Source organism: Echinococcus granulosus (genome assembly GCF_000524195.1).
Source record: "Echinococcus granulosus chromosome Unknown EG_S00087, whole genome shotgun sequence".
Taxonomy (NCBI): domain Eukaryota; kingdom Metazoa; phylum Platyhelminthes; class Cestoda; order Cyclophyllidea; family Taeniidae; genus Echinococcus; species Echinococcus granulosus.
The window spans coordinates 234,432-262,365 of record NW_020170467.1 but is presented as its reverse complement, the minus strand read 5'-3'; the positions used below and the strand labels follow the sequence as shown (position 1 = coordinate 262,365).

At 39.3% G+C, this 27,934-nt stretch overlaps 3 protein-coding genes across 3 annotated transcripts in view; 1 reads left to right on the top strand and 2 right to left on the bottom strand. All coding sequences in view use genetic code 11, as the record gives it.

Moving 5' to 3' along the window:
- Window positions 1-20,741, top strand: part of EGR_07810 (EGF, latrophilin and seven transmembrane domain-containing protein) — a gene marked incomplete at both ends in the record, with an annotated part of 54,002 nt that extends 33,261 nt beyond the window's left edge. Inside the window, 8 exons of the mRNA XM_024497059.1 lie at window positions 5,671-5,771; window positions 6,980-7,138; window positions 10,802-10,945; window positions 13,013-13,165; window positions 13,550-13,709; window positions 19,955-20,398; window positions 20,469-20,636; window positions 20,715-20,741. Coding sequence (XP_024348547.1) covers window positions 5,671-5,771; window positions 6,980-7,138; window positions 10,802-10,945; window positions 13,013-13,165; window positions 13,550-13,709; window positions 19,955-20,398; window positions 20,469-20,636; window positions 20,715-20,741 — 1,356 coding nt within the window. The remainder of the gene's footprint in view (window positions 1-5,670; window positions 5,772-6,979; window positions 7,139-10,801; window positions 10,946-13,012; window positions 13,166-13,549; window positions 13,710-19,954; window positions 20,399-20,468; window positions 20,637-20,714) is intronic.
- Window positions 20,742-21,784: 1,043 nt separating this feature from the next.
- EGR_07809 (ADP-ribosylation factor-like protein 6-interacting protein) lies at window positions 21,785-22,958 on the bottom strand (the record flags this gene model as incomplete). Its single annotated transcript, XM_024497058.1, has 3 exons — window positions 21,785-21,928; window positions 22,313-22,583; window positions 22,621-22,958. The coding sequence occupies 3 exons, from the start codon at window positions 22,956-22,958 to the stop codon at window positions 21,785-21,787; spliced, it is 753 nt and encodes a 250-aa protein (XP_024348546.1).
- Window positions 22,959-23,177: 219 nt separating this feature from the next.
- Window positions 23,178-27,934, bottom strand: part of EGR_07808 (hypothetical protein) — a gene marked incomplete at both ends in the record, with an annotated part of 6,919 nt that continues 2,162 nt past the window's right edge. Inside the window, 4 exons of the mRNA XM_024497057.1 lie at window positions 23,178-23,230; window positions 24,205-25,389; window positions 25,568-25,701; window positions 26,857-26,958. Of these exons, the coding sequence (XP_024348545.1) occupies window positions 23,178-23,230; window positions 24,205-25,389; window positions 25,568-25,701; window positions 26,857-26,958 (1,474 nt within the window). The remainder of the gene's footprint in view (window positions 23,231-24,204; window positions 25,390-25,567; window positions 25,702-26,856; window positions 26,959-27,934) is intronic.

The following is a 27,934-nucleotide window of genomic DNA, read 5'->3' as shown; positions in this document are numbered from 1 at the left end:
TCCAAGGCAATTCATACTACTTCACTACCAGATGACTATGTCTGGCGATAAAATTGTTGACTAAGAATTGTTCACCTGATAAAATCCAAATAATTACGGCTGAGATACATTCACCTGATACGATACAACCAAAAGATGGATACAACTTCCTCCGAATTGGCCGTCTGAGAAAAGTCTTGGTCTTTACAAGATAGCTCAAAATCTCATAACTCATAACCTAAGACTCACCCCTGAGAAGGTCTCATTATGTACTTAAGGATGAGATGAGATGGAGGAATTGCTCACAGCAGTCGAGCATTGACATACTTTTTAACTAGCCATGTAAGGCGGTCCAGAGAGTTGGAAAATAAAAAGAAAATAGAAACAGAGGATCTGCGGATTAGCTTGTTTATTTCCAGAGCCAAGATATATACAACTGAATAATCGTAGAAGAGTTGGTGTTCCGTTGGCAATGCCTGATTGCTACTTTATTTTTTCCGTCATACATATCAAACGAACTTATTTAGTTAGCAAGAGTTTTCCTAATTAATTTTGAAAATTCGCGTTTATATAAGGGCCATTGCATGTAAGATTTTAATAAATTTTTTGCCTTTAAACAATCAATCAGTAACTGCACCCATATGATTGCCCTTCTCTTTCCGTTTGAACATCACACACTGTTAACGTTTACAATAATTTTAAAAAAAAAATTTCCGGGAATTCATTTTGTAGTTTTTGCCATTTTTGTTAATTAATGATCGGCAGCATTCCATAGTGATGTTACCTGAAATTAAATAGTTAAATTCAAGGAGATAAAGAGGCTCTTGAATCTATTTTGCAAGAATTGCTAAGTGAATGAGCCAAGAGGCATCTCCATTATGGGCGTTTGGAAGAGTTAACGATCCATTGACAGAATTGACAGAGAGGGAGAAATTCATGGCGTTGATGTGTTGGCTGAAGAGTTCTCATGAATAATATTACCTTATCTTTTGGATACTATCCTTAGCCCTGGAAACCTCGAACTGGCATTCCAAAATCTCTGACTAGTCAGCAATGAAGATCATGACTTATTTTTTCGCCGAGGTGAGACGACATCACCAGTAACGCATCTTATCAATCTCAATGAAGATTGGATTAGTCGGTACCACTCAAGGAGGACCGATATTCGACACCGAGCTCTGATTTGTCTTCCTAGATGTAGTATTTCGCATGCTTTCATTCCTGTCACCTTATATCTATTTTATTGCTCCTCAGCCATCATCGTCAATTATCCTCACCTTCTTGAAACATGAAAAAAGTGCGTTTCTTTACAGCTCCATAAATGCCACAAAAAGTACTTAAAAATAGTGTTGCTTTAGCCTTTAATGGCCACAGTTCGGACCACGGCACCATGGTGATTACAGCAAGTTAACAAGGCTCTCTAATTCCTTGTGATACTGATCTCTGAAGATTTAAACAGTAGATAATTACAGTTGCTGTTAATTTGTGTCAGATTTTTTAACTCTAATAACAATCCAACCCTGAAATTCTCCCTAAGAGCGTTGTAAAATAGTCCGAATTGGCATATGCTTGATAGTAAACTGGTTAAACGGATTGCTGATCGTCAATGTTGGAGTAGCGGAGGCTAAAGCACCTACGTAGACAAGTATACAACCTAAAGACATGTCGTTCCTGTATGAATCCATAAATTTCATTCATATGAGGAATCTTATAGAAAAGTTTTTACACTTTACTTAAAATTTTTAAGAGGAACCTGGCAGAAAAAAATATGCTAGCACATCAGTCTCAATTGATGCGATCCATGCTCCGATGACTAACAACAGAAAATCTTTTCTATTTATTTGTTCCCTATCTATAAACACCATTGTCTTCAACAAAAAGACAATACCCGACAAATCCTCCACCAAATTCGCGGTCTGCACTTCCGCCTTCATTATTGTTCTACTTCACCTTGTTACTGTCGTCTCCATGATTAGCAACTTCATTCCCCTTCCCCTGGCGATAAAGCGTCGACTTCCGTTTGCCTAGGTCATTTTTTTGAGAAAAACTGGCTAACCTTGCAATGCGATCCTTCGCCGAAAACCCCCCTATTGCGTTACACCACTTCGTTGTCAGAAGGCGAAGATGGTGACATGACAAGCCCACTACTTGGTGGATCCAGGCTAAGTCGTGCGACGACAACAATTATGTGTTAGACACGGCGAAGGTTCTACTTCGTTCAGATTCTTAGGTCGAATTTACACATTTTTTTGTGTTTCTGTGAAAAAGAACGAAAGTTTATGGGCTAATGCTTGTGCAAGGATTCTATTCCTTTATAAAACGTCATATTTCCTCTTGTTAAACACTGGCTGTCTTTTTTTCTAGAAAAAACACTCCGAAGATTTAGAAATCTCTCGTTTGTGATTGTACGAACCAGTCTTCGTGTCTCTTCTCTAAATTTCCAGAAGTAGATATTTGACTCTGGTTCGCAAAAAAGTCACTCCTTTTTTTCAACAATTTTTGAACAAACCGATGTAAAAAATTTTTCTTGAGGGGCGCGCGAATTTTTATCCCACAAAATAGAGTGTGCGAAAAATTCTTCAATCAGAAACGAGGTAATTAGGAAAAATTTTGGTTTTCTTTTCTTTTTGACAATTTTAGACTGATTTCCTTGATATAAAACTCCCAAAATGATTTATCACTTTTTAAAGTGACTTGTAGTTTGAAAGAATTTGTAGATGTTTGTGGACTTTTCGAAGGGAAATAGGGAAAAAAGTGACTTGACTAAATATCAATCTTTATTTCCTGTCTGTTGCAAGTTTTATTTCGGCAGTTCAATATTAGATATAGCATTTTTTTAGTCTTTAAAACTTTTTAACTCAGTAGGACGCTTTTATACATTCGGATTATCAAAATTTCGACATCCTGTAAACTGTTAGACCTAGCTACCAAAAAATGACTGGGTGAAATTGTAAGTGAGTATAGATCGGTGCAGGTACAGCGGACCCCTCTTCGTACTCCTATCTTTTTTCAATTCTCCAAAAGTTTAAGCACTTTTCGCCTGGAATTCATCAAAAAAGCCTCTTTGTGGGGTTCCCTAAAACAAATCTGAAAAACTTGGCTAAAAATGAATCTTCTTTTGAAGCAAATTCTGCATCAGTTCGGGAGGAGAGATTTAAATTCGCCGGTTTCGATGTTGCCTCAGCCAATGTTGTGGAGTTCTCTAAAAACCACTTGTTTCAAATGTTGAATAAACTTTTTTTGACCCTAACAAATACTTAGGATAGGAAATGGTAGTTGTGGCGTAACACTTTCATCGCCTTTCCCCTTCTCCCACCGATTTAAGATTCGTGTATCGCGAAGATTGTTTTATGAAAGGCACTATGTATTGTTGGAATGTGGAGCTATATCAATGAGGAAGCAGGGGTTATCTCCTCATTAAAAGTCGATGAAGGCCTCACAGTCACGAGTTGGGTCCAATTCTCTCGCGATGAACAACTCCAGAGTTAATAGATTCCTTTTATTTCAGTCAAATTTATCCAAGATCAGTAATTTTATGGTTTTAAATATGGACCAATTGGGAATTCGATCACACTACCTTCTTTATTCCGCCAAAAAGCGACCTATTACGTCCTTTTGTTGAACTTGAAAGTTCTCCATTCCTTTTCATTTCAAAATGAAATTGTGCCATGCTTTCCTCTATCCTTATATTTAAGTTATTTTAAGTATAATTTGACGCGAATTCGGGACAAGAGTACAAGACATGCGATTACCCTTTCATTGCTTCATCCCTCAGTATTTATTATCCTATTAATTACGGACAAAAGGAGCTCAACAAACATCAAATTACTGGGCAAATTTAATTCCCAAATTGAAACTATTAATTAGCAGTAGAATGTTAGACATAATCTGCTCTGTATCGCGGAGTCGACCGGGCGAGTGTCTAGGCTGGTGATGCCACTACGACGTTACGGGGTCAGACCTGAAAAGACGCATTTGCTGAATGACTGACTGGCCGACTTAGCAACAGGCTCCAGGGTGTTGGACGTATCTTTATGACGGTTGGACCGTGTAAATGGAGAGGAAGTCTTATGACATAGCCTAACTTTTACCTCATTTATGATAGCAATAACCTTGTCTCTGCTGCATCATTTACAACAACCGACTTAAACTGCCATTCCGCTTTGTTTAACGGTTACTATGCGTTTCCATTTTTAAAAATGTGGAAATGTGAGGCACAAATATATCACCTTAAAGATCAAAAATAGTGGAAAGTTTGATTGGATAACCATTAACTAGTCATTAATTGAGTGGAATTTGATTGGACACGAAAAGTTGAATGTGGATCCATAATAGGTAGGCCTGTGAATGGCTGTTTGCTAAATACTAATCATTAAGATGCAAAACTAGAATCGATGTGACCTAGAAACACAACTGTCTGCTCCTTGGTGAGTCATCACATAGTAGGGTTGGGTTAGATGTGAATTGATCGCACTCAGACGTATGACATGAGATGCGGAGTAAAGATCGATATCAAGGAAAAATATGATTGGGCAGTCATTTTTAGTGATCATAGAACCAGGTTTTGATTGGCTTAGATTGTTTACTCCCTTTGGAAGGTCAGTAATTAGCAATTGGGCGGGACGGTACGAAAAAAACCAATCAAAGCTTGAAATCTAATTAAGTCCCAAATCTCTAGTCCCCTTTTGAATAATTTGATTAACACCCTGCAGGTATAATTGCCATCAATAATGCAAAACCCCAGTTTTGACGTTTCACCCACCTTTATCTTAAAATTGTGGAGCACCAAAATAGGCAGGTACCACCCATGGGCATCCTATGTTCCAAATTGCAGACAGAAGTTGAAAATATTATTTTAATCAAAACAAAATTGTACGTCTTCTTGTGTGAAAAGCGAAAAGCAGAACGAGATTCAATTAATAAAATAACTTTTCTTCTTTCCCCTCCCTGTCTAGCTGAGTCACCTCGGTGGCGTTTTCAAAGTCGCAAATTATGCATGCAGGCACATAATATTTACGACCTCGAACACATGTGTTACCGTATCTTCGACGTCCAAAATCTCCGTGTTTCTTAGGAGTAAATGATTATTGATGGGCGCCCACATCTCCTTTCAATTTAGTAGCTCTAAAAAGTAGAAGAAAATCTTCTGACTTTCTTTACGTGAGTGGTAGAAATTATGACAAAGTTATTTAAGTTAAATCGGTAAAATGCCTGCAATCGTTTACTTATCATACCTTCCATACTAGCAACCCGAACAGAATTCCTTTTTGGCTAAATGGGTAACATTTTCCATGTTTGAATGAGTCATGGTGGGTACCTTGTAAAGGGACACCAAGTCGGGACATGGAAACATCGTATCGTTTTTGGCCTTATTGAGGACTTCATTTCCTAATTCTCCCTTCAATAGCCAATCAATTTCGGGGTCAGGGGTCAGGAGGAGGTCTCTAATAATAGTTTTTCGGCATGATTTTGAGATGATGATTATAAAAGTTAGAAAAATTTTTGTTCAAAAGTTTTGCCCAATAAAAAACTTATTTTAAATCTAGGCGATTTATTGTATAAAAGAAAATTCCACTTTGTTCCCTCTCCTCCTTGTTAAAGTCAGGTAGTGTCTGAATTCATCACCTCCAGGTTGGATCTATTGGGTGTTATCATGTCCTTTTGATTTATTCCTCTGCACTTTCTTTTCAGAATTTGAAAAACTATGGACCATCAATAACGATCGTGAACTACGTCAGTTCAGTCATCACGGTGATTGCGCTCTCCTTGTTCCTCTTCTTCACCCGATTTGTGTAAGTATCCTCGAATGAACATACACAAAAGAACCCTGAGGTAGTTATTCCAAACAAAATAAGCCCAACTTTCACCTGTTGCAAACAAGTAGCAGCAGAATCCACTAACTATCAAAGGAAGAAAGGGATGACAGCTGTCATGCATCACCGCATATTTTATCAGAAGTTGGGAGACGCTTAACCAAGAAATGCATTTTTTGTTCGCCCTTAAGGAAAAAAGTATATTGGATCTAGTCACTTAATAAATGAACGCATTTTTTACAGTTTGGAAAGCATTGGACTGTTTTTTGCTCCAACGTTTGGCGTGAATCTCTTTTCAGAGTCCATTAGCCATCACGCTAGACAGTTTTATTACAACACTTTAACTTAGGATAGTTTAAATAATAATAAAGCTTATTAGCGTGTCAAACCTACTCGTCTTATCTACAGTATTTATCAATGGAATATTACGTAGTACCCAGTCTTGTGGTAGACTACGTCTGTCTGAAAAACCGAATAGCCTTTCATTTAAAGAAATAGTAAAAATTTTGAAATTCAAGTCATGTGAAGTGCCTCAAGGCAGAGGGAACAGGTAGTGCCATCGACTTTGAGTGGGTGTCGCCTATCTGAAAACAAACGAAATAGAAAACTATTTGATCTTCCAAGAGAGTTAGCATTATAGTTCACATTTGGTGAGCTATGGAGCAACGGGATGGTGAAATTTTTTGAATATACAGTCCAGGGCCATGTCGAGTCTTAATGAAACACGTAAAGCAACTTTTTTTGGTCTTGAATTAGACAATTATTTCCTTATTTATACATTTTCTACTGAAGTGTTACCCCGAGTTGACTTTGAAATATTCAATTAGTATGGTAATGTCAAATCCATTAACAAAAATTTTTTGCTTTATTTAAAAACATTTTTCAGGATTAGAGAATTTTTTAGTGCCTTGAACACAAGTAACCTGCTGACATTTAAGGCACTCAGTGACCGATGGCAATAGTAATGAGAAGAGGTCAGACCCTTTAATCGTGTCTGGGTCAGCGCTTATGAATCTGTAAAAGGATCTCAGATTGCTCGATTACCTCTAACATACATGTTTATTTCAAAACAGTCTAACTATTTCCTCTGTTCAACGAACGTGTTGTGCCTAACTTTTTTTATTATCTAAATTAATTATTATATGAACAATTAAATAAATCGACGCACTGTTTTGTGTATTATTTAGGGGCGTATTTCGCCTGGACCAGTTTCATATTGCCTTGTCTCTACTACTGGGCACCCTGGTCTCCCTCTTCATTCCCCACGTGCCGGAGGACTTTGAATTCCTCTGTGCTGTCATCGCTGTCCTTGTCAACTACTTTCCTCTATGTGCCTTCGCTTGGAAGTTCGTCTTTGGCTTAAATGCTCTTTTAATGATGTGAGTTCCTTTTAGATATACCTCAAGCACATCTGAGGCTGTAAATCTTCTAACATGGTTTTTTATTATTGGCTCCACTCATGTCTTCGGATTTCTTCCCATTTGGATATCTCTTCCTCGAGTTATTTATCTTCCATGAATTCCTATCAAATCAAAGGCCTTATAGTTAGCGAAGCTTCTTTTGCCTACGATTCATGGGTTAGTCTTTGTACTTAATAATGTCTTCCACAAAGTGGATCTACTGTTTCAACACCAGGCAATACGTCTTTCTGATCCCAATCAAACTGCATTTGCCTATTAAATACATGACAAACCATTAGATGTTCTTCTTAGTCGAGTGTTAATTGTTTTCCTATCCTTCACTTTGTCAGGCCACCTTTTAGCTGATATGACGGTTCCCAATCCACACGAATCAATTTGCTTGCTTTCCTACGATTTGCCTTTTTATGCTGTTATGTATGAGTTTTATCACGGGCACCATCGTGATTTCAACTAGAATGACCAGGTTAACCGATTTCAAAAACCAAGACCGTTGTACCTGATAATGCGGCTACACTAAGGATTCGAAGTGTGCGCATCCGCCTCCTGGCTGGTCTGCTCTATTGCCGCCATGCTCAAAACTTTCATATAGTTATATCATTTCGAATGACCTTGGCCTTGTTTTGATTAACATTGCGTTGATATTGGTCACTAGGACGAGCTCAACTAGGGTACAAATTGAGGAATGTGATAGAATACTTGAAACCTTATCTTTTAAATAGAAACTTCTGGAAGGCAAAAAATTGAAACCCTCTTCTGAGATTGTAGATAATCCTAGTAACTTCCCTTCGGCTGCTGCTTTTTGTTAATTTAGAGCAGATCAGAGGCTCTCAACCTGGCAGTTACAATAAAGTTAGATCATTTATCTCCACTTGGACGCACTTGATTTTACAGGCGAAAACCACATATGACGTCTATTAGTAATTAAACCCATTTCTTGCTGTTTTTGGCTTAAATTGAGAGCAACCGACCCAATAAAATGAATCAGATGGACTTTGAACGGGTTTAACCTGTCTTCCGCACTCACATTTACTAATTTCGTTTTTACAGTAGTATAATTGTTGACAAATTAAATCAGAAAGTAAGTCATAAAGTCTTTGTCCCTGTCTTTTAAGCGGCTGATTGTGAAGCGTCTTGGATATTTTTAGTGTAAAGTTAATTAGTGGTGACAGAGTCGACAGCACCTCGGAGCTTCGATGAAATAAGCTTTTCCGACTGGCTCGACTCACTGTCAATCGAGCTTTTGGATAAAATGCAGAAGGTCAAAACTGCGATCTTAGTGGTAGATGGTTTGAGTGAGCAAAGGAGATTGTACCTGAAGGAAGCACCCAGCTGGGACCAAGTGAATTAGCCGCGTCAACTTGAAAGGGCGATCATTATTCCTGCAATAATGGCGAAGGTAGATGACAAAAGTGGCAAACGTCGGAGGATAAATTGTCTTCTCAAGACTTGGTCTCCCCTCCTATTAAAAGTCTCCTGTTAGTTTCTCCCTCGATGATCAACACTTTTTCTTATTAGAGACTAGAAAATAAGAAATTCTTTGAACGGAGAGCCCATGTCTTATTATTACATTAAAATCAACTAAGTTATTTTAAGTTACTAATTTGCTTTTCTTTTTAAAAAAGTAACATTTGAGCTACCAAATTTGCTACTTTTTATTTTTCAAGCGTACGTTCTTGCTGATTGACAAAATAAGCAAATTGTAGAGAAATCTTTTGGAAGTTTAGAATTTTCCGTAGTTTAATATCTATCTTAATCGCGTTTATAGCCAATATCCTAGAATTCAACTCACACAGTCTACAAAGAATGCGTTCTATTTAAAGTTCTGCTTCTACAAGCACCAAAAATGTTATCATCCTCAGACCGAAAAAAATCCACACATCCACCTTAACCGGCTTTAACCTCAACCAATCTGTGACATACAATTTAGTCCAACGAATTGCCAAAGACCCGTGTATATGCATGCATCTAGGGATGGATGATTCCACTAGGTGTACGAAAGTTTAAAAACTCGTTTGCTAGGTAAATTATATTAGATTAGCTTTTATCATCTCGACCAAACCCTACCCTCCCAGTTTTGCAAGTGACTAAATCGGAGATTCCAATTACTGCCAAAATATACAGGCTATAAATCAGAGAATGTACTTTATCTTACACGACAGATGAGAGAGTAGAGTGAAGAAAGATTTATGGTTGTTACCAGGTTAAGAAGTAGATAGGGTACGTAAAATCCTTAATTTAAAAAATAAACCCTATGCCTTTTTCACTTAAAGAGGCAAAAAGCTGCGTAAACGTGAAACTGAGCAAGATTTGAGAGATATTACGTAATAGCGGTGAGGATTTTGGGGTTACTTCTGCTTATGTGCTATAATTTTTTTCACAAATCATCAATACTACGTAATTTGTTGTTCAGCAATCAGTAGCATAGAATACAACATTTCCTGATACACTTTGCTGCCTTGATTAGCGAAAAGGCACTTATTGCCACTCCCATAAGCACATGCGTAAACCGTAATTTATGTGTTGGCTCATGTTATTTGCAAAAAGACACACCTGGTGTGTCAGCTGTCAACACGATTTTGAGGTGTTTTTCCTCTTTTAAGAATATTTTGGAAGGCTGCAAGAAGAATCAACTTATTATCATACTTTCTTGTGGTCAAATATCAGATTATTAAATAAATGGCTTTTTGAGTTGAAAGGGATCGTACTTCCGGACCAATTCAGGAGTGCTTTTTTGGAACATCGGAGGGGGAAATGTACCACTTCCACACAGGAATAGAGATAGCTCCCATTATACAAACAGCAACGAAGTTCAGGTCCAATTAATACTTTTAATTTTGAAGGCACGTGTAAACGGTAGATGCTACTGTGGCAACACTAACATCAAACGTCGTCTATGATTAATACCTAACAAACATCTCGCTCCAGCCAGTTCAGGGTAGGGAGCAGTAGATGCAGTATGTTTAATGAAACAGCTTACAGCTTGCTACGTTCCTTGTGAATAAGATGAACAATTATCTGATAAAGAAGACTCCAGGCGTAACACAGTGGCGAGCCTCGAAATCGCTTAGCAGTAAGACATTTGATTAATATTAACGTTTTAATGACGCCTGTTAATGAAGACCTGACAGTGATGATCCCTACCGTAGTGTTTCCCAACTCATCATCACAGCAGCTATTCCTGTCAACCTGTATTTAGCGCGAGGAATGCTACTTCTTGGAAAACTTGTTATCGCTTGATCTCTCGTGAGATTGCACAAGAATTGAATGTGGCTGGAATGAAGATTATGCCACGATCTCCTAGATACTAGTATACCTCGCCGAATACGGGGGATCCACTCACTATCGCCTATTCACGAACCTCATTTCCGAAGTCTGCTATTTCTTGGTTAAGACTAGAAAATTTGCGTTTAATTATCAATTATTTTTATGACCCAAATGTTCCACTTTTCCTGGTCTTTAATTTTTCGTCAACAATTCGGCATTTGTTGCTCAGATCAGTGCTCGGAAGGTAGTGAAAGGAATTTTAACGCAAATTATAATGAAACTGTCTTTTGTAACTTTGACGAAAACGCGAGTTTACTTTTTCAGAGTTGCGCCCCATACCGACTTCAACGGTATTTTTGCCCTCCGAATTGTCTACATCCCTGTCACCATCTGCGCCTACATTGGACCTGCATTAATAGTCGGACTCTGGTTCGGCATGGCTCGTCAGTTTAAATCGGGTCTGGGGTTGTGAGTTTTTTTGGCTGTCATTAAATTATTAGGTCGCTAAGTTATTCAAAAACAAGTTCATTTGATTACTCATTTACCCCACTAATTAATTTAGATGTCACTCAGCCACTTACACAAAAAATTACTTAACTTACTGATTTATCCCTCTCCTCACGTCCTCATTCACTCATCTAGTCATTTAGCTTAGAACTATTTATTCGTCCAGACTGCATCATTTGTTCATTAAAGAATCCTTTTTACCCAATTACTCGATTACTAGTCTATTATGGGAAAGCTTTAAAAATTATTCGTGCATTTCCGGTTTTCCCATTCATTTGGAATTCACGCCTCCATCGAGGGTGCATTTATAAATGAGATGCATCTGTTTATTGCCCAATCAATGAGTCCTGAAATTTCTTCATCTACCTTAGCCCTATCATTTTTCCAGGAATCTATACATCAGTCTGTTTTTGGAGTCATCTATTCTTGTTTCAATCGACTTCAACCCGCTTATCTATCTATCCTTTGACCTCGGATTTGGCCATCTTTTATTCTATTTTGAAGAATCATTGGTGTACCCTATCGTCAATAGATGCCTCCATCCATACCATATTAATTTATCCTAAACCTAGCTGTTAACACCCATCCTCCTTTTACTCCCTTCCTCGTTGACCGTCTAAGTAGCTCAACCATTTGTTATCCCCTTAACTCACGAGCTAGTCGGTTCACTCACTCAAGCCCTCATTATCTTGTTTGATGGTTTAAAAAATAGGTATCAAGTTTCTTTACTAACTAACCAACTGTTTAGGAATCTACCCTTAGACTCAATTACTCACTGATCCAATCACTAATTCTTCCCCTCATCCAGTCATGCACTGAAATGCATTACACAACCGAGTACTATTTTAATGACCAAAATACTAATTAGTTGATCCGCTCTCATTCATTGACCCTCAGAATAACTAAATGATCCACGTTCTCGCTTACCAAACTCATTTGCTTTGTCAGCAATAACTCAACAAATGACAAATTCACGAGCATACCCGATTACATACCTACTAACTTACTAGATCACTGGTTCTCTCAATTACTCTCCCACCTGCCCGACTTATTCATTATATAACTAACCAACTAGTTGATTTATTCACTTACTCCTTTGCTTGCATAGTCTTTCGGGGACTCATAAAACTGCCTCCTTTATCCGTTTAATCACTCTTTTATAGACTCAATCGGTTAAGAATAACTGGTTGAGTGCCTCAATCGCTGAATAACCTATGGGTTCAACGGCCGAGTTATCTGCATAACAAGTAAATTAATAACCCACTCAAAGAATTATAGGAAAACTAACTTATGGGCTAAATTACCAATTAAGTGGATAGTTCATTTGTTCATTTACAGATTGAATAGGTCACTCTCTTACATATTAACTTTTGGATTTACTAACTCATTTACGCAGCCAACCAGTTACCGAATCTCTTTCTGGCATAATTCATAGCTCTCTAAACGATTCCCTCATTAAAGTAATTGCGGACTGTGGATATTAACTCTATTCTTCTAGGTCATTGAATTGCTCGTTAACAGACCAGCTCTCTTACGTTCTCATTTGATTAAAAAAATCTCAATTTATCCCTTCATTTGATCGTTTCCGCGTTTACTCACACAGTATGTAAGTTAGGGTCCTAATCCTTTACACATGTATGGAACTATTCACAATCACACACACACGCCTTCTGGCAGTAAATTCTTTACTTTGCCAACTCATGCAATAATTAATTAATCCATAAGCATTAAAAAATGTTTTCGTTTGCTTGTCGTGGATCTACCTGTTTATCCATGCGTCCGTCCATCCATGCACCCATTTCATAGCCATCCCTTATTCATCCACCCTTCCATTCAGTACCCATCCGTCCATCAACCATGCAGACGTACATAGATGCACACATCTATCCACACGTCAATTTTGGTTCCCTTAGTCGACTTATTCATTTCTTCATCTATGCCATTTATGCGTTTATTCTTTCACATTTTTGAAGTTTGTAGCAGCCTCAGATTGATTTCTTTGTCTAAAATTTCTCTTTCTGCATCTAGGTGTATTGGACCAGACTTGCTGGGTTACCGATGGCCCCTTCTCGCTCCCATTACAGCTGTGGTGCTCTTCAACCTTTTGGTCCTTATTACTGTTGGCTTCGTTGTCCTTCGTAACTACCTAGCTATTCGAAGGAGTCGAGTCAATAAATCTACGTGAGTTATAACTATGAAATTAAAATCGTAAGGGAAGGGATCTGCCGAATTCGCAAGGGGACAATTTACCTCATCTACCTCATCTCTGAAGTAATTGAGCACTAGTTTTTGCAATAAACGCTCAAATTTGCCAAGATTCAGGTATTATAGGGTCGACTCCCTAGGTTACTTAAATCGAACTTAATGGCACAGTTCCGCTGGTTTAGATAAAGCAATCATATTTTAACTGTGACCCAGTTGAAAGAGACGAAGAATGAATAAATCAAGGCATCTCTATGCGCGAATTTGTGAACACCTGAACGATAGCAAACGGGATGAGTTATTCCACTAAGGCATACAAAGATGTAGGGGACGTCAAGATGACTGGAATTCCTTCCTCTTTAGACACCTTCTGGTCCTTGCCCAGCTAATGCTCACCCTTGGCATACCCTACATGCTCATCTACATTCAGATCATCAGTCCAGTCTTTATGTTGCTAATCCTACCGATGGGAATCGCGCTGACAGCTGTCTTCATGTTCCTCTTGGTCGCCGTTATCGACGACGTAAGCATTGGTCAATATTAATTTTGTTAAATAAAAAAAACGAAATTGAATAACCCTTAACAAATTACTATTCCTTTTAAGTAAGTAATATCCGTAGCCAAACACAAACATTTCAGGTTAATTAATGGTGGCGGTGAGATATAGGGATACCCCAAGAATAACCAAACATAAACATCCCACCTTTATGTCGAAAAATGCCTCCCTTTTAAGCAGTGCAAATAACATTTTTTATGATACTCCTTTATTGAAAATAGCGATTTTAACAAATTGGATGGGACTCTTCTGTTAATTTCATAAGTTTTGATCTTGTAAAAATATTTACTTCAGAGCAAAACCGATTAATTTAATAAGATGAATTCATTTCTTGTACTCGACTACGATTTTAACTTTAACTGTCCCTCTAGGTTGTCCGTGTTTTGTCATAAATACATGTGCGCTGGTCAATCTGTAGTCTTTCTTCTACTCCGTACAATTTTCTTATCACTCTGGATCTTGTTAAACTTGATAAAGTGTGAGTCTATGTGCTTTATGAATTTAGCCTCGGCTCTAGAGGTGTGGGACTTCTCCAGAAAGATTCATTATTTGGTATTTCGAGAAGATGTGGGTGCAGAACGTGCACCACTTAGAAATGGTTACAGCAAACCACTGGGCTCTGATGCTGAGTCACTGAAAGAGGCATCGTATTTGCAAAATTCCACCATCTTGGATCAAGTTGAAAGGAGTGCTTGAATTAGAAACTGGTATGCTAAGATTCCAAGTTGAAATGAAATTCTTTGACTCCTGGACAAGGTAGGCGAGTCGTGAAAACTACCAAACAAGAGGGTCTCATTCGCAAAACACTTGAAAGATCATGAATTCATTCTTCGCTCTTTACCTGCCGGCTGACTGATCTCTGCTTAGAAAGTAACCTGACGGTTTATATCTGCGTAACTCTTTTTTGAAGCCTTAGTAAAGCGTTCTATCCTCCTTGCTCCCAGAGGATATCATCGCGTTGGCGTCAATGCAACGACAGATTTATCACTAAAGACTACTTTGAGCCCATAAATGCAGAAGTAGCTTTATTGTCGCCTTACCGAGGATCTTCGAGACCAATATCAGAGATTCACACCTCCGTCGTGAAACCGAATAACTGAGAGCTGAAAAAGTTCACAATTTTTCATCGGCATCGAATATGTGTGGGGCATCGACGTTTTTATTGGCGCCTAACGTCATAAATATGGGACGGGCATTTTGTATCAGTTTACGAAAACTGCTGGTGTGCTGCAAACAGATTGGTTGAGTTTAAAACAGCAAAAGAGATTAAGGATATTCTTTTGGCCTAAGGATGGTTGCAGTTACTTTCTTTTAAATTCCTGACCAGCAATTGAATTGATAAGAAAATTTACTGATAATTAGTGCTAATTTAAAACAATGCAACATCAGGTATGTGGTTGTCAACATTTTCACTGATATCCTGGTAGCAAACTTGTCAGAATTAGCATCATTACAACTAAAATGGATTTTGGATTTAAAAAAGTCCTTTGAGTTAATTGTATGTTAGGGAAAAATAATTAGTGGCCTTTCTACTCAACTAATAAGTTTTTTGATATGTTAGCCATGCAACCAATCACTTTTTGACAGTTCATTAAACCTCCTGAAAAGGTCAAAAGAGGCGCAATAATATGTTGCTGCTATTATCAGATAAAGGCGAGAATATTAAAGTACAAAACACGTAGGCGGCAATAGGCACTGATGTACTGACAGGAGGATACTTCAGAAAGGTGTCCAGTTGCTTATGCATGCTAGACGAAAAAAACATCAAGCATATGAGAAAATAAGGGCAGAATGGGGTTTGGAAAAACAGTTTCCTCAGTCTATTTATTCAGTAATCCCAAACCTAGTTAGATTAAAGACTTGGGTTCACTTAATTCGTCACAGATTGAGCAACCGGCTACCCTTTGTCCATCCCGAATCGATCAATCCATCCATCCATCCATCCATTTTTTTATTCACCCGTTTTCGCCATCCTTACTGTTCATCTGAGATTTTCAGATTTTTAATCTTTATTACCCTTTTTGTACTTGCTAATTTTACTCTGTGTTTTATTTAGTTTCGTTTTTGATTTTCTGATTTGGAGAAATTGGACATAACATGCCTAATTACGGATTTTTGGGAGTCGATAAATGGCCTCAATTGCAACGGACACTACGGTGAACACGTGCATGCACACACCCATTTCACGGACTGAGTGGGTGACCGACCGACTGCTGACTGACAGACTAATGATTCATGCACGTTCTCCCAGTGACCTTGGCAATGCAATGTCCACACGGTTGATAAAGGTGTCCTGTTTGTCGATGTCTGAACAAAGTGCTTTGTGCGGTGTGGCAATGAGGACTTAGTGTAGCTGGTAGATCATGCGTATGTTACGAGCAACCGCAGATACAATTTTGTCGGCTAACTGCTTGTGTGTCCATTAGACGCATTAGAAAGCGGGCAGTGGGTTGGTGCTTTACAATGATGGGTTAATCCAAGTATTACTGCATTTTGATATTTCACCTTAAATATGCGACGCTCAAAGTCATTTAATTTTTTGAAGTCAAGCGTTAACGACTCACAACTTCAATGTCTTATGAAGGTCAATTTGATGATAATTTGAAAAAGACTGACAGAGTAAAATGGAGAAGAATATGGGTCTAATTTTCAAGTAGTCGTAATAAATAATTTATCAATGTTGGTCAGCACTCTGCACTACTAACGTGGAAAATGAATCAAAAGAGACCGAAAGTGTCTGTGTTTCTTTTTAGAACAGAACCTCCACTAATTTTCTGTGTCAGCCATCAAAACGATTAAAAACTAAACGGCTTTTGAAACCAAGGACTACTGTTCTCCTCGTAGACTTCATTGGAGCTCACGTGTTGATGAATCACTTTAATGATCCTCCACCGGGGTGTATCATCAATCGCTTTTAACAATATTCTTAATTAACCGAACATCTAGCATAAGTGATCTCTGTGGTTTGTCATGAGATGATGACTTCTTTCGACTTTGTTGCAAAGCGATCCGGCTTATCCATCTATCTGAGTTCCTGCCGGCTGCCTGAAGCAATAGGCATGTATCAGGACTTTGGACTTTGCTCATATTCTACTGATTTTGCAGGACAATATTCTATATAAATCTTGCCATGGAATTTCAGTTGTGAGCCTGAATATTCGACAATACAAAACCGATGTTTTCCTTTTGGGATAGCCGACTAACTCATTCACCCGTAAGCTTTGTTTGCAGCGTCACTGTAGGTGACCACACTCTGCACTACTCTACCTCCAAAACTCTAGTGCCATAGATGCGATGGCCGAATTTCGAAGGGCAGAAGACGTCAATATAGACTACTGTCATTTTACTGAAACACTAATAATTAGACCACTTGAGATAAATTTGGAAAGCTCCTTAAAACAATTACCACCGCAGAAAATCATCTTTTAATGAGATACTATATAATTAAGAAGTCCACTTTTATGCAACTTTTTGTCCCTAGAGGCAAGTAATCCAACCCTTTACACCTACGCTTACCTTTTTTAATTCACCATCATCTATCCCATTTCGTGTGTGATTGTTCAATGACGATGTCAAGGAAAGCTGGTAATCACCTGCAGTTGAGGAGTGACGTGAGGGTAATTACAGAGGATAAAGCTATATTTCATTTTATACTAAAATACGGAACGAAATACTCTCAGGGATGAGTTCTGGGTTGTTAGGTACGAGGTCACGTGTGATCCTGTAAGAAAAGGAACCGGACCTTTTTACCGAGTGGATAAACTCCGTCCGTAAGCGGCTGGTTATAAGTGAATAATTCATAGTGAGAAATCACTTCCGTAGCCCACCGCACACATGCACAAGTGCAGCCCATTGGTGATGAAGTGGTGCGTGCTTTGGAAGCATGAGGTGGACGGTGAGTGGATTTTTGAGGGTATTTTAACGATGCATTATTTGCTCAACGGAGGGCGCTATGCAAACGCAATTTCTTGTCACAAGTCAGTTGGAAAGTAGACAGTGTCAAATTAGCGGTGCATTTTTATATAAGTGCAGAGCAAGCCTATTAGCATGCGGGAGTACGTGTGAGAGGGATCTACCTGATTAGCTTCCACGGTTTTCCTAATTGATGTAAGTGCCAATGACTTCTTCTGCCGCTCGCAGCAATCATTACTGAAAGCTGCTCTCTCGAGTTTGTTTTAGACAGTAGCGATATGTGAATTCACATTATGAGGAACTGTGAATCTTCCAAGATCTAATGAATCTGCAAGTAGTTTATCACCGGAATAATTTAGTTTACTTAGACCACTTCTCGGCGGTGCGTTCTGCCAATGAACCTCTCCAAAAGGCTGTGCAACAAACTATACGGGAAAATCCTTTAGTTCTAGGGTCAATTTTAGGTTCGTAAAGGGGACAAGCTCAAACCATATCAGGTTCACCTGCCACTTTACGATACGAGGAACCAAAATAACAGGTAAGTATTAGCGTACAACGGAGAAAACCCCCGTTTCATAGTATGTGTTGACGGGTTCTTCTACAGGTTATTGTCGCTTTCTGTGCTGAGAACAGCACTGCCCTTCTATTTACCTTGATCATTTGCTACGTCACTAATATGATTTGAGCATGAGTGCGCCCACTTCTTTCATGCAATTCTAATGGTTTTTACTACCGGTTATTACTAGTGCTAACAACAATCTCAACCGTAGGTGTTGTAATTACCTAAAAGACCATCCGTCCGAGTGTTGGACAAAATTACACTCCCGAACAGCTGTCCGCAGGGATTTCTTGTTTAGTCGCAAGTGTAAGTTAAATAGACATGATGTTTTCGTTTTTAAAAAAATTTAACACTATCAGCTATGAGTCACTGAGACCCCAACTACGACAAGGGTTAGTTACTTGCTTTAAACAAACACGAGGGCAATTTAGAAGCCTCAGGATCTCAAGGTGGTCTTATCTGACGATCCGTCAAATAAGTTTGGCATACGTTTTAGAATTTTGTCGAAAGTTTTGTGCAGATTTTATAGCAAATGTGGACAAAAATCACCAATTTCATTTCTTTTCCAATTTATGAATGAATGCCATCGCGCATTTACAAAAAGACCAGTTCTAATGGGTTTTGTAAGACAGCCATAAGTCCGAGAAGTTATCCTACAATGGCAAGGAAAGCCTGAACAGTTTTACTCTTAATGCCTAAATCGAGGTTAGACACTAATCCCCCGAAATATTTATAACGGATAAATGGAAAACAAACTGACTGTACCGTCTCAGTGTGCCTCAGCTGCCTGTCTGCCGGTTGAAGAAATCGCATAAGCCACGAAAATATAACTGATTTGCATCTCAAACCCTGTGTGTCCTCCTGGTGCCTTAAATTCATCGAATTAAGATTAATATCTGACGACGCTGGACGACCTGACTCATTCATCCACACATTAGTAGAAAATCGCCTACGGAAGTTCTACCCCTTGGATGCAGTCAATTCATCAACTGACTTGTTCTGTTTAAACGAATCTGATCACAGAGTCACCGAAAAGGGAATCATTTGTCGAAATTTTACGACTATCTTTTGTCTCTGCGATGCAGTGATTGCTTTTACCCATGCTCTCCTGCCGGCAGTTGTTGGCACACAGCCGCATCTTGGACTGTCTTTCATCCAGGTGTAAGTAGATACAACTCTCACATCTAGCTCTACAGGATCTTTTTCAGGCCTTATTAGGTTTTTCCCACCTATCAGTTCAATTATTGTTAAGTTCGTTCATTCATTCATCAAATCAGTGCTTTAACACTCGTACTTCTAAAGTTGCTCATCAACGACTCTAGAGCAGACAGATTTATCTCCCTGGGGATCAGATATGTCGCACGCACCTTTTTTCCGATATAGCTAGCTTATTACAAAAAACTGTTACTTCCTCCTCGGCGCGATTTGCAAGTTACCCTTGCGGAATGAAATCAAACACCAAACTGAAAAGGCAGCCGGCCCACCGGGCAGAAGTAGCCACTTGTCAAACTCAGAAATGCAAAATTACTTCTTCTCTCGTCTTCAGCGTTTCCAACGAAGATGTAATTAAGCCTGAGAGCCTTTTTCACAGTTCCTATATTTTAAGTTGATTGTTTTTTTCACTATACGAAAAAAGCAAAAAAACCAGTTCTAATGGGTTTTGTAAGACAGCCATAAGTCCGAGAAGTGTCACACTACTAGTTCACATTTAAAAGTTCATGGTAATTTCCGCCTTTTACAGGAGAACCGACAACTTTTGCATATCTTCTTGACGACTATGTGCTCCTCGGGGCATCACGTCAATAAGTACTCAGGCAATGGCTCAAACGGTCGAGTAAACATCGCGGATACCATAAAATCGACAACACTTCCGTCCCCAGATGCCTTCGTGGTAACCGATAGTGGCCATCATAATCACATGACCACCTCGTCCAGCGCCAATAACAGCACCAATCACGAATATTTCGCCCGTTCCAGAAGCCGATTTGCCATGGAAGGCGATCTAGCCACGGGCATTCTTCGGCAGCCAATCAGTGACGGCGGTTCGGGTGTGGGTGACGAATTTAAATCCGCCGCGGTCTTGGTACCCCTAGAAGTCGCTCAGTTGCCCACTCAGTACTATTATAATCCACAATCGCCTCACCATAACGCTCCCGTAATACGCTTCGAGTCCCTCCACGATCTAGTGAGTCAAATGATTCCTGCTATTTAAACTATTTAAGTAGGGTAGATTCAAGAATCGCGTCTTGTTTCAGGTTATGGCCCCAACCTCGGAATTCAATGATGTTGGACGCATTATCCAAACCCCGATGCCAGAGGTGGCATATTCAGAGGGTATTGGAACCCAACATTTCTATCCAAAATCACGAAAGCAATTTGTTAACAAAATTACCACTTCGCCGAAACTTGTCAATTCGTACCACGTGAGTGACACAGCATTCGAAACCTGACAGCAAGTTTACTAGTACGATCACCGCAATTTTTCTGCGAAATTTATCTAGATGGACAGCAAGAGCGGCGGATTTTGAGGGCCAGCAACAGCATTAATGAGCACTGAGAAAAACTAACGCATTTAAACACGGATCCTGCCCAACTCAGACAATAACTAGTAACCCCCCCCGGCATCTTGTCCATAACTAATGTCGAGTATGTATATTTTATTTATTTGAATTGTTGGCCAAGGACACCATGCTGATAAACAATAGTAGTACCTTGCCTGCTTTTTGTGATAAAGGGGGCTTAAAATTAGTTTAAATTATATTAGTGAATGAAACTAATACTATTATGTCCGAACAACCAGTTAGTTGTGATTTTATTGTAAAGCACTCCCCAATGCTTCCGGGTAGACCAGCTTAAACGACCCCAAAGCACTAAATGCAAATTTCTTACAAGAGAAAATTACCAAATTTTGCTCCAGAATAAATGAAGCCTTTACGGTGTTTACAAATATTTCGAAATTAGATCAGGCATTTGCACCTTTGCACCTCCGTCAGTTGCCTAGGCACTTACATACTTGACTGAGGCAAAGGTCGCCATGAATAGGGGCAGCAACAACAAGCCCGACAGTCACGTCCAGCTTTCCTGAAACCTCTTCAAACGCCACTCTTACGCACTAGTGAAGCAGTTTCATAATTCCTTATTGCTCCTAACTGTGTTCGTAGCCAGCACCTTACATCTTTCACACCACTACGATCATTTTCTAGCTTTTAGTCACTTAGACGACTCCATGGGAGAGAACTTTGCCCCCGATATACACATTTACAAGTACAACCTGCATGAAAACTATCATCGCATGACAAATGATGCGCTCGAACACAATCACTACTTCCCTTGTCTTCACTATTCCCAACAGAAATATAAAAGAAAAATTTAAACGCCCTTCGCCAACGAATTCGAGGATTTCTAAACAAAATCTTACGCCCAGAAGATACCCATGAAATCGATGTATGAAAACCCCAAGTCCTTTTCAAGAAGAATTTAGCCGAATAAGTGTGCAAGTGAAAACACATAAAAGTTCTTAGATAGAAGGCTACAAGTAAAGATAGACAAGTACAAATATAGGTACACATTGCTAGTTGTTCACAGCCACATCACCAGTGTCTTTTTTGTCAGTTTTCTGTTGAGTTGAGGGAATCAGGGAGTAGAGGAAGCCGATTACTCGGGAAATGATTCGCCAAATGAACCTGAGGAGCCTCTTTGCTAATAGATAAATAATCTAAAAGAAGGAGTAATAAGAGTGGTCGCAGTGCACGATACCTCCTACATTAAACGCTGAAATTTGCCCTGTGAAAATGTGAAAAATTGTACGAAACGGAAAAGCGGAATTTGCGGAAGAAAAACCATTTCCTAACACCGTGAGTATTCCAAGAAACGAAAAAAAAACTATTCAGCTGAAACAGAACATCAACAAAGTGACCCCTTGGCACGAAAACTTAGCAGCTATGACAACTCAGAGGACGAAAGATAGCCGAATTCTATTAAATGTAGTGACACTTGAAAATATCAGTAACCCATGATCCTGTTCGTATTTGATGAAAATCAAACTACTTTTGCCAAGTAGATACAGCACAAAAATAATGAAAAGCAGGGTTTCACTTACTCTAAGAACTCCAGTGTGTCGGATTCCCGGAATAAGTAGGCCAATAATGGTGAGAACATATGCGATAAGAATTCCATCGTAATCATAAGTCAAAATCTCAAGATTCACTATGCCACATAGACAAACAATGGCATAGACGTAGGGTCTGCGCCGCCTCAAGTCTGAGAGATGCCAAAGAATCGAAATAACCAATTGACGTCCATTTAAAATCCTTCGACAAAAAGCACGATATCGTTGGTTGTGTTCAGTCAACGGTACTGAAGGAAGAAACCTGAAAAATGAGTTATTTGTGAGGCCAAATCACCTACCTCAGTGCCAATTTCGGGCCGAGATAGCACCAAAGACTGAAGCAGAGTGAAAGACAGCCGAGTGACACAAGGAAAGGCGGCTCAAAAGTCCAAAGGAGCGCATAAAACAAGGTGACAATAAGAATGATATAAAACAGGACCAGAGGTTTTTCCCAAGTAAGAACACATTCCAGATGAACTACGAGCTTTTGCCAATCCTTCAGATCGGCCATAAGTCGAACAACATCGCTGCCACAGACCTCGATTGAAGATGACATTTTGGGAGCACTTGCATAATTCGCCTGAATGCCATTGGTTGACGGGGCAGTATCACCATTATTTATGCGTGATTTTAGCATTGTGCAAATAAAGGTGATTCTCATCAATTTTCTATTCCCATTAGGTACCATTTTTTTTGTAAGGGCCAGTGAAGGTTTAAATTGGTTGAATTTTTACGGATACAGTTGGATAGACGAGCTCAATAAAGAACATTAATATCACATTAACTCATTTAGTATAGATTTTCTTTACTCCTAAAAAGGGCTGAAAGTAACTTGCTGAATCAACTTCTGCTAGCATTAACTTGGTTTTTGAGGTTCAGTGGTAGTAGCTTTTTTCGATCCCTCACTAGCTGCTTAATGTAAATTATTATAACGGCACAAGAATTTTAAATACAATTACTTAAGGAATACCGCTTACTAAATGAATCGACTATGAACGACTGCAGATATGATCTCAGGGACGAATATTTGCACCATTAATCTATGTTAGCCGAAAGACTAAAATGCTTCCAATATAAGTATTTGATTGAAATTATTTAATTGCTGGCAGTTATTTACCACAAAAAGCTAACTGCTTGAGCGAATTTATGCAGATATTAGAGTGCATTCCCTAAAACCTTCCCTTACCGTTAAAGGAAAAATTTTATTTTTAACAATATTTTCCTTAACTCACGGAAGATGACATGTCGGACAGGGGAATGTATGTATAAATCAGCTGCAAACTAAGATGCACTCGGCTGTCGACTGAGGGAGATGAGGACAATTGTGCAGAGGGCCGAGACAATACCTGCAATCGATAGCCAATCCCCACGCAGTAACTCTGCGTAGAAGCACTTGACGACAAACAACGCACTCAAGAGGAAGCAACTACCCGTAGCCCATCGCATACTCATTCGCCTAATCTCGGTCCTAGTCAGGCTGCATGTACTTCGTACTGTCACATCTTCTATCTCACTAATCGGCTCTGTTTCCAGCAGTGGAGAAGTTTCTACAAGCACCCAGAAATTTGTGGCTGCTGAGGATGTTGTCGACGTTGACGATATTGTTGATGAGTCCGTTGTAAGAGCAGACGATGAACACGAGCAGGAGAAGCTGTCTAGACCGTTCGCTAGACTGGATTCAAATATCAGACTGGTTGAAACAACCGGAGAACCAAGGAGAGATACCTTCGTTTCTCCTTCCAAAACTTCTTCCCCAATCACATCATCACACATGCAGATATGGTAGTATTGGGGACTTCTGACCGGATGCGCTTCCACCCATCTCCAGCTCTGCAACTCGGAGCAGTTCATCATCTGCCGTTCAACAGAAATCTCCCCTATACTGCTTTCCAAAATCACTGAAAATGCAGCCTGTCTAGGAAAGTATTCAGCAATCATTTTCGGTAATGGAAGTGCGTGAGCTGACGCCGAGATGATCAAATGTGAAGTAAAGATATAATTTCTCTCGTCTCTGTTTTTTAAAACTTCTATCGACCTCATCGATTCATACTTTGGTAATGTAAAGTTAACCAAAGGCACACAATCAGCCATCAGTGGTGATAATGGAGCACTTAAAAGGGATTTTTTTAAAGCTTTGTTAAAGGATTCCATTTGAGCAAATAAGTTTTCTTTCGATTTAAAGCCACGTCTTTGAGATATCAGTTCTGCAATAGTTGTTGGCATTCGAGTGATGTTTGTTCCGCTACTAACAAAATCGAGGTCATCCTGACAGACTAAATCGCCCACATCCTGTGATTTGAATTCTTTGAGATCCAGATCTTCAACAGACTGACTTAGGTCAGCTGTTTGATCGGTTCTTTCAATCGCGATGATAATCTTTTCACCTTGTAGGCATGAGTCCTCTTCTGTCTTTCCAGTAACTTCGTTAGTTGCCGTAGGACCCAGTTCAGTACCTTCAGGTGAAGGTCTTAAATTCTGCTCCATGTCATTTGATTTGGCGTCGAATTCCGTCTGCCCTTGAACTTGATTATGAATTTGAGACTGTGTAAATGATGCCTCATCTCCATGTGGCTGAGAGCGATTGCTTGGAAACCTATGGTTCTGTTGGAGCTGCTGTTTTGCAGGTCTCTTCACTGGTTTGGAGCGTCTTGAAGTCCGTCTTCGAGGCATTTCCACCTCCGAAGAATTCTCTTCCATATTTGAAAGGTTCTTTTGATGCCGACGATCAACTTTCAATTTTCCACTAGTTTCCGTCAATGCAGCGAACTCGCGAATATCTCTGCGATCTCGCGAATATTTTACTTTTAGTGATTTTCTTACCCGATTCCTTCTAGGAATAGATCTAGAAGATTTTGATTGATGACGGCTGATGTGAGTGGATGAAGGGGGTTCAGAAAAAGCGTCCAATTTAAGGAGATTAATAAGCGATTTCACCTTTTCACGCCGAGGGATAGATTCCGGAGTTTCGTGTCTCGATATCTTTACTTTTCCCTGTTCAAGACTGCGTTGAATCTCCCTGCAAGCATAATTCCAAATGTCAGTGAAGTCGATTTCACGGTCCTTGGAAGCTTGAATTTTGATGTGTGCAGTTGTTTATCAAAAGTAAGTCGAATTGCAGTATTATCACCCTCGAAAAAGCAGTGATGATGGAAGCAGTTCAGATTTTGTTGCTTCTGAGAGCTTTGGAGCGTGAAATTATTGATTTTTCGCAGATGATTCAAGTTTAAACAACAAGTTGGTCACTACTCAAAAGTAAATAGGCAGTATGTGAGTTTCCACCAGTTCTTTTCATGCATTTTTTTCTGAAAATAAATGTACCAGTTAAAAGGAAAACATTTAGTGCTTTTGTACCAGGGCAACGTTTAAAGAACTTTGAAGCACTTTAAGCACAAGTTATTTGAACATGATAAGTAAATTTAAAAATGTTTTTTATATGCAAGCACGGCGTTCAAGTTAAACCGGGACCTTTGGAGCATACACCCAAAGGACATGATGTTTATCTTTTGTTCAACACGGTTTTCTGTCCCATTCGTGCAAGTCCCAGTGTTTAATCAATACCGTAAAAGCTTGCGTAAAGAAAAATTCCCAGTTTGCCTGAATCACATTTGGACAGCCTACTGGGCATTGCCATTAGTGTTGTAATGCTGACCTAAGAGGTACGCTTTTTAGGTTGAGGCATCGGCACTCACTGATATGCCTCGGAAAATTATGACCTTGCTAAAACTCGCCTATGCGAGTTGAAAGTGGATGGATATTGTGGCACTCGGAGGCTCTTAAACCATCCAATCTTTGTGAACAGTTGCCTTCACGGAAGGAGTATTCTTTTGTGAAATTTTGTCATTACAGACACAAGATCTACCACTCACTAAAGTGCGTGACCAAGTGAATTATTGTTGAGGTGATGAGCCGAGGATCATCGTTACCACAGCCGAGTTCTTCACCGACAGACACCAGGAAGGTTTTCCGAAACGTTTGCACTATTCAAATGCTCCATGACTAGAAAGCTCATCGGGGTATAATATTCGCCGAAGTCAGAACAAAATCAGCACCCTTACCCAATTATCGTTAACTTTTGCCACACAGTCAGCACTACTTCATTCTTAATAACTGTAACATAGCAATGTTAAGAATGGCCAGTTTACTTTTAGATGGTTTTGCTAGAGAGAGAGCATTGCCAATACACGGAGCTCATATCCCGACGGGGATGCACAAATTCGAAGTCAACCTTATCTCGAAGAAACAAATCTATCCAACGCAGTCCATCACCTCTTTCAGATAATAAAGCACTCACGATTGTGATTCGAAATTTTCCGCTAGAGTCAAAATAAATGCAGTTATTACTAAGTTGTCATGATTGGCTGTCTTTCTTTGACACTGGCGTGTATTTTACAGTCCTACTATCGGACAGTAGTTTCAGCATTCTCTAGTATCCAGATTCCAATCGCCCGAGTGAAAGCAACTTCTCACTTAGAGTAGCGGAAAATATTTTCACAGAAAAGAAAACATTTGCAAACAGATCCAAAGGGTTATTCTACTTGAAATGAGGATCAGTAAAATTTGGATTAAACAAATTTTCTTTTCGTATAATATAATACTGATATTTTACGTCCAGCATAGTACTTAATAAAAATGAGTACCTTTAAGTGCCAAAGTTGACAAGTTAATTCAAGATGAGGGTGTCAAGGACAACTCCAAATAAAGGTTAAGGTTAATAAAGGTTAAATTGCTTCCACCTACAACAAATAAGAAAGGAAAGTCTTGGTTTCCATGACATGTAGTGCGTGCTTCAATAACTACTGACAGGCAAAATGCTTGAAAAGCTTTCAATTTGTGCTCCACCCCGCCGCCTATTTCAGTTTCTCCACTGGTTGACCGGCTGACAGACTGATTGACTTGTGACGAGGAATGGTTTCTTTGTTACAGCACTAGTTGAGCAAATGGGCATATCATTAGCTTTTCCCAAATAAGACTCGCATTACCCACAAAGTATTTTCAAATCATGATTCGCTCTAGCCTCAGATGGCCTGCCTTAAAAAGGTCCCATTTTGTGTTACAAAACTTTATTAAAATAGCAGAGGGATGTTACGTTACTAGCATAAGCTTATGCTTAAAGAGTGAGGCTAATGCTGAATCAAATTAGAACATTTCGTTGGCCTCCACAAATTCGTAGATATTTAATTTTTACACTGCGTATTTAACCGCGTAGGTGCCTTAATCTCCACAGATTGCACTTTCGCTCTACTGTTTAGCCTTCAAGAGATGTTTATAGCCTCCTCATTCTTCACTAAGTTCTTTCATAATACTTCCGCTTATTGTGACCTCGAGGAAGACTCGAAATGCCACATTGGTGACAGAGACAAACAAAACCGATACAAATAGACAACCATCCTGATCTTCAAGGCTCATTGCCAGACCTAGAAGACACGGAAGAAAAATGTCTGCCGCGGATGGATGAATCTGTAAAGAAGTGGTGTCTACTTTTGACAATCACTCCAATTGCGGAAGGCTATTAACAACGAAATCGACATTAGGCGTGAATCATTCGAAAAGTCTATTGTGGAGCCGTCTGCTGCACGTACGTGATAGTGTTAGTTACTCGATCAAGCAATAACT